At 43.7% G+C, this 10935-nt stretch overlaps 1 protein-coding gene across 2 annotated transcripts; it reads left to right on the top strand.

Annotated features, from left to right (window-relative positions):
- The first annotated feature begins 7626 nt into the window (after positions 1-7626).
- On the top strand, positions 7627-10593 carry Tceal5 (transcription elongation factor A like 5). 2 transcript variants are annotated; one of them, XM_048428196.3, is made up of 3 exons: positions 7627-7783; positions 9047-9113; positions 9728-10593. In XM_048428196.3, the coding sequence occupies exon 3, from the start codon at positions 9754-9756 to the stop codon at positions 10354-10356; it is 603 nt and encodes a 200-aa protein (XP_048284153.1). In that variant the 5' UTR covers positions 7627-7783; positions 9047-9113; positions 9728-9753; the 3' UTR covers positions 10357-10593. The 2 variants fall into 2 exon arrangements, with proteins under 2 accessions (XP_048284153.1, XP_048284154.1); XM_048428197.3 differs by lacking the exon at positions 7627-7783 and adding an exon at positions 7842-8084.
- Positions 10594-10935: the final 342 nt, after the last annotated feature.

Consider the following 10935-nt stretch of genomic DNA (forward strand, 5'->3'; position numbering starts at 1 on the left):
AAATCCCACTCACCTCCCAATTCCTCCATATGTCCTTCTCACCCCTGCAGCATCCCTTCAAAAGAACCCCCCCCCAAAATGTCAACTAAAAAGAAACAAACAGAAAAACACCTCGATCCTCCATCTTTCCAACACCTTTCATCCTAGTGGCACTGGGAGCTGCAGTGTGACATGCAGTACACCCTTTTGTCCAATCAGCCCCACCCATAAAATGTTCATTGAAATGAGTCATTGGTCTGGTTCCAGGCCTCTGGTTCACATCATCATCACTGGACCCTCACCAAAACTCCTCTCACATATCCTGTTCTTGCCTCTACTCATGGAGATCCTGTGGTTATCCTTCATAGGACCAGTTCCTTCACGCACTCCAGCAGATCTTAGATGGGGTAGATGCTTGAGTGAATCAACTCAAGGGCCAGGATGTGGGTTTGGTTGATAGCTGAGCTGGTTGATCCAAGCCGTTGGGACCACCCCTAACAGAACCAGCTCTCCTTGGGCCCAGCTACCAGGGCTAGCTCTCCCACACCCATGGTGTCACTGCAGCAGGAGAACTGCCCCAGGCAGCAGCATGGCCTTTGATAGTATCAGGAGCCAGACTCAGGCTGCTGTAGGGTCACAGATCCTCCAGCTACAGCCTGGGTTCAGCTGTCACCATGGCTCTATGGCAGCACAGAACACTCAGATTTGTATGGCCCTCTCTGCAGCATGACCCTCAGAGTTACCAGGATCCACCAATATCAACGCAGACCCTGACTGCAGTAGGGTCATGGACCCAGAGATATGGCAGCATGTCAGACTTTGCCATGGCCCCAGGTGGCAGCACAGGCCATCCAGATTAGCATGGCCTTGGTAGTAGGGTGGCCCTCAGACACCAACATGGACTCGGGTGATGTTTGATCAGACCCCGGTCATCCATATGGCCTTTAGCGTTTTCTGAAGTTGTAGACATCAACAGAGATCCTGGCTGCTGCAGGACCAGGGACCCAGACATGTCCCCTCCCCCAGCAGCTTGGGTCCCTGTATCATCATGCCCCCTGGTGGCAGTACAGGCCACTCAGATCAGCATGGCCCCAGTAGTGACATGACCCTCTGACTCCAAAATGACCACAAGATGCAGCCTGGACCCTGGGCATGCTTGTGACCTTGGCGGCAACATGGATCATGAACATCAACACAGACCATTGCTGAGGTGGGACCATGGACCCAGAAATGGCTGTAGTCAGCACCTCAGTCCCAGAGGTGGTCCTGGTCCTAGGTGGCAAGCAGGCCACCATTATTAATTCCTTACTGATCTCCCTCTGCAGACCTGCCTCTTACCACAGCACATGAATCATTCTGCCCCTCTTTCCCGTTTCTCCACCATATACACGCTCATCATAATGGTACCTGCCTGCCCAGTGCAGCAGATGCCTGGCAGAGCTGTGGAATCCTTCAGGCAGTCAGGACCAAGAGGACTCAAGCTGCCTGTGGGTGCCTTTCTCCCACCTCCACTCACTATATCTTAATAATTTTTCTTGAAATTTGCAACTCACTGGGGAAAATTCTAAAATGAATACAGGATGACTGTTTAGGCCCAGAAAGTGTTGCGGAATGAACTTTCTAGTTTAAAGCAGAGAGGTGATACAGACAGCCTAAAACTCCATTCTGTGTACAAGGGAAATAAAGCTCTCATCATTAACTATCCTTTAAACATCAAGCTACCTTTATGGAAATGAAGTAGCATCAGTGAAAATGGAGAATCATGGACTAGATTTACCTCCTTACCTGAAATTTAAATCCTGGACAAAATTCATGAAATGATAAATATTGATCATTGGACATTAGGCACAATAAATTATAGAAGGCCAAGGATAAATGCAATTACTACATAATTTTAAGTGGTAAATTTTCACATATTACAGTATTTCAAAATACATGAAGCAAAAATTATAGTTAAATGAAAAATAATCAAATCTCCAACCAACATCAAGAATTAAATATTGTCTCTAGAATATTAAAAGAACAAATAAACAGGAAGCAGACTTTAGTAACATAAGACAATTTAATCTATGATGATTATGTAACTTCCTGCCAACAGTCAAATGTCCACGTGATTTTCATGTGCACAGCACATTTACCAATGTAGTCCATATTCACTGTCATACAATAAGTCTTAGTAATGCTAACAGACTTCAAATGATATTTGAGACTGTGTTCTCAGAGCACAATGAAGTTAAATGAGAAATCACAATAACTCCATGGAAAATGCTAAAATCTTTAAATGGGAGCAATTAACATATGTCTAAGTAGCTCGTGACCCAAAGTAAAAAGAAAAAATGGAAATTAGGCCATTTGAAAAGTTCATGGGTAGACATTTGCACACCATGTCTGAGGCTCTGGGATTAATTCAAAAATGCAAAAATATTTCAAAAAAACTTATCATTTTCAAACCCTATTATTTATTGAAATTTTCATATGGGTACTGTATTTACATCATTCTCTGTTCCTCTCCTCCTTCCTGCTCCTCCTGTGTACCCCCACTATGACACCCATTCAAATTCATGGCCACTTATTCTTTAATTGTTTTTAGTTACACACACACAAATTTATAAATACAATCTACTGGGTCCCTTTAATATCACTAGTATGTATATGTGTTTACATCTGACTCTTGGGACTGAGTAATCTTTAATGAGACTGTCCCTGGAGAATAATGATTCTTCAACTCTTAGTAACTATCTTAGTCACTGTTCTGTTTGTGTTTAGGGAGACCATGACCAAGGAAACTCTTAAAAGAAAGCATTTAATTGGGAGCTTGCTTACAATTTCAGGGTTTTAGTCCAGTATCATGGCAGCAGACATGGCAGGCAAGATGCTGGAGAAGTAGTTGAGAGTTCTACAACCTGATATACAGTGACACACTACTCCAACAAGGCCACACCTCCTAATCCTTCTAATCCTTTCAAGTAGTGCCATTTCCTGGTGACTAAGCATTCAAACATATGAGCCTATGGGAGTATTCTTATTCAAACCACCACAGTAGCTATTAATTGGCTGTAACTCTTCATTTATGAGTGGGGATTTTTGAGATTTCTCTCATTCACATGGACATGCCAACTGGTGTTGTCATTTTTCAGGTCCTTTTTAAAGTAACCAACCAACATTTCATGGGTCCCGCTTCCTTATCAGAAATATAGAACACTAGCTCTCAGCAGACATTCTGTTCTCTCTGACTCTTATAATCTTTCTACTCCCTTCTTCAATGTTCCCTGAAGGTCACGTTGTAGATGTATAAATTGGAGCTGGATTGTTCTAAGATGCTGTCTGTGTTTTTACCAGGTGGAGATTTCTGTAATGAATTCTGTCTACTTTCCTGATTTCTATGGTTGCTCCAGGTTATACATTCAGCTCTGTAGATTCACAGCTAGGAGCAGCAAATAAGAGGGTATGGGCATTTCTCTTTGTGGATCTAGATTACCTCACTCAATGTAATACTTTCTAGTCACATCTATTTATCTTCAGATTTAAGTTACAGTCGAAGAGTATTCTATGAGTATTATGCCATTTTCATTATCCATTTGTTGGTTGAAAGACATTAAAACTGCTTCCATTCCCTAGCTATCATGAATAGAAAAGTGATGTATGTGGCTGAACAAGTGTCTGTGAAGTAGAATGTCTAGTCTTTTAGACCCATGCCAAAGTGTGGTATTGCTGGGTCTTATGGCAGATCTACTTTTAGTTCTTTGAAACTTCTCTATACTTATTCCATAGTGGTTGCATCTTTGGAAATCCCACCAACAGTAAATGAGGGTTCCCTTTCCCAGAATCCCCCGCAGCATTTGTAGTTAGTTGTTTTGTTGATTTTGCCATTTTGACAGAGAGAAGTCGAGATATTGAAGTTGTTTTGCTTTGCATTTCCCTAGTTGCTAAGGATGATGAGCACTTTTAAAGGTATTTCTTAGCCATTTTTGTTTCTTCCTTTTTGCGAACTCTCCATTCAGATCTATGCCCCATTTTTCTAATCAGGTCATGTGTTTTATGTGATGCTTTGTTTTCTGAGATTTTTATGTATTCTGCATATCAATCCTCTATACCTGGCAAATATTCTCTCCCACTCTGGGTGCTTCTTTCTTATTTAGTTAGTTATTATTGCCTTTGCTATACCAAAGAAGTTTTTAGTTTTATGAAGTCCCGTGGGTCATATCTCAATTGTTTTATCTGAGATGAGAAGAACTTCTCACTGTGAGTAATGCCATTTCCTGGCAGGAATCCTGTACTATATAAATGGAGAGGCAATTGAACATCAATAAGTGTTCATTCCACTCTGTTTCTTCGTCAAGGATGGAATGTGACCATCTGCTTCATGCTCTTGCTGCCTTGATTTCCCTCCTACGAAGTACTATACCTTGAACTGTAAGTTAAAATAAACTATTCCTTGCTGGATGGTGATGGCGCATGCCTTTAATCCCGGCACTCAGGAGGCAGAGGCAGGCAGATCTCTGTGGGTTCAAGACCAGCCTGATCTATGAGAGAGAGCTAGTTCCAGGACAGCTAGGGTTGTTACACAGAGAAACCCTGTCTTGAAGATAGATAGATAGATAGATAGACCCTTCCTTCAGTTTTTTCTGTTACAGTGTTCTCAGAAATAAGCAGAAATATCCCAAACACCATTTACACATGAACAAATAAAGAAAATGTAGTATAAATATGCAATAAAACATTCACCTATAAAAGGGATGAAATATCATATGTATTAAAATGTGAATCAATTTTTAAAACACTATGTAAAGCAAGATAATACTTCAGATCAAAAATGTGTGTATTTAATAATTTATTTTATATGAAATGCAAAGACTTCATTAAACCATAGAGACAGAGTGTGGAAATGAATTATTGTTAGAACTGAAAAGAGAGAATTGTGAATGTGCCTACTTGATATAGGGGCTGTTTAGGGCTTAATGAAAGTATTTCATAATGGTAGAAGTGAGGGTTGCACAATTTTTTGAATGTACTATATACTACTGAATTCCACATTTTATAATTGTTAATTTGATATTATATCTATTTTCCTTATAAAGAACATTAGAAGTAATGTGTGTACTTACACGTTCTCTAGACCAGTGACTTTCATTGTTTTATATATTATATACACCTTTGAATATTTAAAGTTTTATTTCTATTTTGTTTGGAGAGAGAGAGAGAGAGAGAGAGAGAGAGAGAGAGAGAGAGAGAGAGAGAGAGGAGAGAGACTGAGATGAATTTGGATGTGCTTGTGCCATGGCAGTGGTCAGAGGAGACATGTAAGGAGTCTGTCCTCATCCACATGACTGAGGCAAGTCTTCTTTTGTTGTTTCTGCCATGCGGTTTGCTCAAGGCTAGTTGTCCCATAGATTTCTGGACAATTCTCCTGTCTCTGCCTCTAAACTCACCTTAGGAGTTCTTGTTTTGTTTTGTTTTTTTTTAAGCTTTCCCCAGTGTGTGTGATAACTCCTGAAAGCTGTCTATCTAGAGTTCCTTGACCAACTTGCAGCAGCTCCACCAGCAGTCTTCTCAGTATGGGTTGGCTCTCTCTCTCTCTCTTTTTGAAATTTCGTGTGCATTAATGTTTTGTTCTCATGTTTGTCTATGTGAGGGTGTCAGATCTCCTGGAACTGGAGTTACAGACAGTTGTCAGCTGCCATGTGGGTGCTGGGAATTAAACCCAGGTCCTCTGGAAGAGCAGTCAGTGCTGTTAACTGCTGAGCCATCTCTCCAGACTCACATCTAGCTTTTTGTTTACATGGGTTCTGGAATTAAATTGAAGTCAAACTTGGGTTGTCAAGTTTGTACAACAGGTAGTTTGGTCTGCAAAGTCATCTCCTCAGCCTAAGCCTTTGAACAGTAAGTAAAAACCAACAGAGTCTATTCTCAGCAAATGTATGCATCAAATAAAAGTTATATATTTTATGCTCATGTATATAATTTTGAATGTAATTTAAAATTACATAGTTTGAAAACTTCATAGTTTGAAAACTGCCTGAACTCAAGGAATAAGTGAGCGTTCTGTTTCTCCTCTCCCCAGTAGCGTTCATGCACAGTGTCTTCTCTTTTCTCAAACTCTTCCTTCCTTCCTGCTTCCTCATTATGTCAACCTAATTCCGTATCCTCATTATCTTTAGAATCCTATGGCAGAGATCTTCCTACAAAAGTGAATGCAATTCCACTAAGTCCCACACATTTGCACCTTGTATACTATCTTGAGTGGTCAGTTTGGAACATGTGGCCTAGATCAAACTGTATGGTCAGGATGTCAAATACCAAGTCAGAAAGTACCAGAATATGAGTATGGATTGTAGTCAGAAACCCTGCAGGATGGCTAGGCACTTTTCAGGTACCTTGGAGGTGAAGATAACAGGGCTGAGAGACCTTGCAAGCTATCCCTTCCTAGTAAAGTGGAAGGGAGAAGGCAGCGTGTAGGGAAGCTTCTACCCAAGCATTGTGAATAACCACAGGAAGCAGACAGGTGTGAGGGCTCTCTCTTCTTGCAGCAATTCCTTCTCCAGGCTTCATGGTAACCTGAGCTGCAGGAGGATAGAGGGGGACCTGTTCTTCCTCTCTTCTCTGCTGGTACTGACTTATCCTGGTGGGAGTTTGGAGGGAATGGATCAAAGACATTTATTAAATTGGCCACCTGTGTCAGCTACCCCATAGCTTATTTTATTTTTTATTTTTTGAAGGTGCCAACACATTCAAGTGCCCGGATGCAGGAAAAAAGAGGAGAAGCTGTGAAACAGGAGCAGGGGGAGGAAAGCGATACCTTCCTTTTCTCTTCACAAGGAATGGATGAGACAAACTCTCTGCAAGCCCCATAACCTGGACTACCTGGGTTCCATGGTTCTTTCCTTTCCCCAAGGTGAATGAAATAACCACAGTCCAATTTTCAAAATTGGCATTGTGTCAATCATTATATATTTCCTATCATTTACTAATTGTTTGGGAACATAAGGTAAATATGTATTTCTAAAATAAAATACACGACAGCACTAGATCCTCATGAAAAGAAGTTACAGGGATTTTTGTCCATAGCCAATTCCATTCAGTTACAAACTGTACAGGTCTTCTGAATAGAAAAGTTGAAAACCTATTTCCCCCTCTACCTCAAACACTTAATTTTAAATGAAATAGTTTTGTGCCTATGAGAATAACTCGTGTTCAGCAGGGTAAGTGAATTTTTTTAAAAGAAAAAACTATTAAAAAATAAAAATCTCTGTTCAACAACTGGCTTCTCTTCCAAAGGATCCACCCTGTGCCCTTTATGTGCAGGTATAAAGAAGACCATGTGCAGAACGAACATTGGTGACTGAGAGAGGAAGTGGAGTAAAGGAGTACATGATTTGGGATTTTAAAAAAGTGGTCCCCCAAACCCTCTGAGATCTTAAGGGCTGGCAGTGTCAGGAGAAGATGCAGCCTCTCTCTAATAACCACACAGGACTAAACACATGCCACTGGACGAACCATATTTGGCCTCTGGGACTTGCAAGTAACAGAATGAATGACAAGGCCTCATGCTGTGGGGGAAGGGACAGAAGGTGGTGGGGGTAGTGAGGGGGAAAGTAGGCTGGCTCCTGACGCACTTTCTGATGCTTGGGAGGGGAACTAGGGACCGGAGCCCACTGGTGACGTTTTTGTCACATGATCAGGAGCAGACGTATGCAGAAGTCCCTCTCTTCCAGGTACCAGCAGCTACCAGATCCTTATCTCCGTGGAGGAAGGCAGGCTTGAAACTGAGCGACAGAGGGGGGGCAGCTGCCCTATAGCCCGGCAGGTTGGTAGAAGCCAGGGATTTCTGAGGGAGGGGTGGTAATGGACAGCGGCTACCGAGCAAAGGATTTTGTCTGCTTTTAAGATACCGCCCCCTTTCCAATCCCATTCATTTTGACGCAGAAGATTGTGTCTGTTGGAGGGGGGTAGCAGCTCTTATATCCTTGGAAAAACGTGGGCTAAAGGCAGAAGGAGTCATTTCCCTGGATGGCTCCCAATCCTTCACTGCCTGCAGACGCTGGGTAGGCATGACAGGAGGCTAAGACCAGAAGTGATTCCAGAACAGCTACTCGACTCCTTTACAGGTGCAGGAAATGGATGGGGACGGGGACAGGGTCATTGGAGGGAGATCGGAGGTATAGAATGCCAATCGGAACAGTGATTGAGTGACAAATGTCATTTTCGAGGAGGAGGGCGGGGGAGGCGACAGCGGGGGAGTGGGGGTGGTGATGGCCTAATCCCTTTTAGGTAGCAGAGGAGGGGCACAGGCCCTGACTCCAGGCTGAGGAAGATGGACTACCCCAGGCCAAGGCTGAATTCTCCCTTTCTCTTTCTTCTCCATCCTTCAACCATTTTGGAGCCCAAAATGGAAGGCCAAGGGGACCAAGGGTGGGGGTTGCTACGTAGAAGGAAAACAGAGGTTTAGGATGATGCTCAGTTCCCAGGTAAGGGGTGACTTCTTAATAGGAAGGGTTCAGAGGAGATATCTCAGACCCAAATGTTAGAATTCAGAAATAATTTGTCCTTTTCCTTGTAGAAAGCTGTTTTTTTTTTTGGGTCTGTGAGGAGGAAGGCATGAGTGAAGTGCTGTGGTTACGTCTGCCCTGCCCCCTCCTCCTTCAACTAGCTTCGTTTTCAGAAAAGTATCCCGCTATGCTTTATCAAGGGCCCCTGGGGCGGGAGGCGGGGCGGGGCCGGGGGGTTGGTCCAGAGAGACCTGAGTGAAGAGGCACCCATCAGCCCAGCCTTCCGCCTTTCACAGGCCTGCCCAGTCACTCATTTCAGTGAAGTCACTGAGAGTAGATTTGGGAAGGAAATTCAGACCCCGAGAAACGGTTTGGAAGTCATTTTTCAGTCCCATAACTCGGGACTAGTTAAGGGGAAACTGTTGAAGGAGAAGGTGTGGAAGAAAATCCGAGAACACCGAGAAATGGGTGATGGGGTGGGAGGAATTGGGAACGTTTTAACAAAAACTCCACGTACTTCTTGCCAGTCATTCAAATTTCTAATCTTTCATTCACCACCTGATTCCTATCTCTTCCCACAGGTCTTCAGGTCTGTGGTTGTGGGCACCGATCCAGCCAAGAAAGGAAAGGCCTGCAGTATCAGCGCAGGTTAGTGGGAGAAAGAATGCATTCTGCCACCCCCAGAAGTAGAGTGAAAGCTGGGGAGGCCACTGCTTACCTCCCTCCAGTCTCCAACTCTCCTTATTGCAACTTCAAGACACATGGCAAGACTCTGAATGTAATCTTTTATCAGAGGCTAAAGAGGAGGCTTTGAAAGTGAGGAGAAAGAATGTATTCTCTGAGGGTATCAGAACACCCCTGAAATCGATGTACACTTTTTTTATACGGGAGAGGGTGAGAAAAAAAATAGAGAAAATGTCCTGCACGATTCCTGCAGTTCTTTGTAAGTTGAAACTACACAGCTTGTGTCTCTGTGGGCAGAGAGAGAAGGAAGTTCAGAAACCGCTGTTCTCTGCGGTTCCTTCTCAGCACATCACTTTAAGAGCTTTAACGGTAGGGAGAAACACCCTTGGAATTTCCTGCCAAGTTGGTTCATATGTATATGTAAGAAGTGTGTAGGGAAAGGAAAAAGAATATTAAGGGTAAAAGTCCACCTGGAAGGTGGATTAGGATGGGTTGGCAGAGCTATGAATCAAGGAAAGCAACTGCTAAAAGCTTGCGCCTGGCTGGAGGCCCTTAGTGTTCTTTTCTTTGTCTTCTAGGACAAGCAGCAAAGGAAAATCTCAACATGGAAAAGTTCTACAAAGAAAATGAAGGAAAACCAGAAAACAAGGGAAGGGCGGAAGATGAAGGAAGTCCCGAAGAAGGAGGAAATGCAGACGAAGACAAGTCAGACTCAGACGGGAAGCCTGCACGCCAGGGGAAGCTAGTGGAGGAGGGAGGGCCAGGTGAGCAGGGACAACAGAAAGGTGAGGGGAAGCCAGAAAATCAGGGAAAGTCTGAAGGGGAGGGCAAGCGCCAAGGGGAGGGCAAGCATGATTCCCAGGCAAAGTCAGCCAGCGAGGCGCGGGCCGCAGAAAAGCGCCCTGCTGAAGATTATGTGCCCCGGAAAGCCAAACGAAAAACAGACAGGGGGACAGACGATTCTCCCAAGAACTCCCAGGAGGACTTACAGGACAGGCATGTCAGCAGTGAGGAGATGATGAGAGAGTGTGCAGATATGACGAGGGCGCAGGAAGAGCTGAGGAAGAGGCAGAAAATGGGAGGTTTTCACTGGATGCCAAGAGATGCGCAGGATGCTCTAGTCCCCAGGGGCCAACGGGGAGTCAGGGGCGTGAGGGGCGGAGGAGGCAGGGGCCAGAAGGACTTGGAAGATGCTCCCTTTGTTTAATGCCTTTGGCCTTTCCTTCTGATTTATTTGATGGGAAATATTGCCAGCCCTGCTTTCCCTGGCAGGCATTTGCCAGGCTCCGTGCTTTAACCTTGTGCTGATATTTTCCTTTAGGTGTCACTCTTGTTACCAGCAGACAGCACTATGTCTTTTAGTAAAGGACTTTCACCCATGTGCATGGAAGAGGTGTTCATGGTATACTGTAAAATAATAAAGATAACAGTTTGCAGAACCACAGATACAGTATCAGTCCATTTTTGAAAACAAAAGCATCACACAGAATATTTACATACAAGGAAAACCGTGCAAGTACATAGACCTAAGAGAAATAGAGGCTGTCTCTGTGCAGTGGGACTTGAGATTTTTCATTTTCTCATGTGACCCCCCCTCCCCATTAAGAACAGAGGTTAATTTTATTATAAAAGAAGCAATAAAAGATAACACAAAACATTGGGTACAGTGGCGCACTCTTTTAGACCTAGGACTCTAGAGGAAGAGGCAGACAGATCTCTGACTTAGTGGCCATCCTAGTCTTTATGGACAGCCAACTCAGGCCAGTCAGGACCACAGAGTGAGACC

This window comes from Myodes glareolus, chromosome X (genome assembly GCF_982192425.1).
Source record: "Myodes glareolus chromosome X, mMyoGla1.1, whole genome shotgun sequence".
In the NCBI taxonomy this organism is placed as follows: domain Eukaryota; kingdom Metazoa; phylum Chordata; class Mammalia; order Rodentia; family Cricetidae; genus Myodes; species Myodes glareolus.

Bases quoted from the DNA above. Each gene is read 5' to 3' on its own strand.
- Tceal5 (XM_048428196.3), top strand. From the start codon at position 9,754: ATGGAAAAGTTCTACAAAGAAAATGAAGGAAAACCAGAAAACAAGGGA.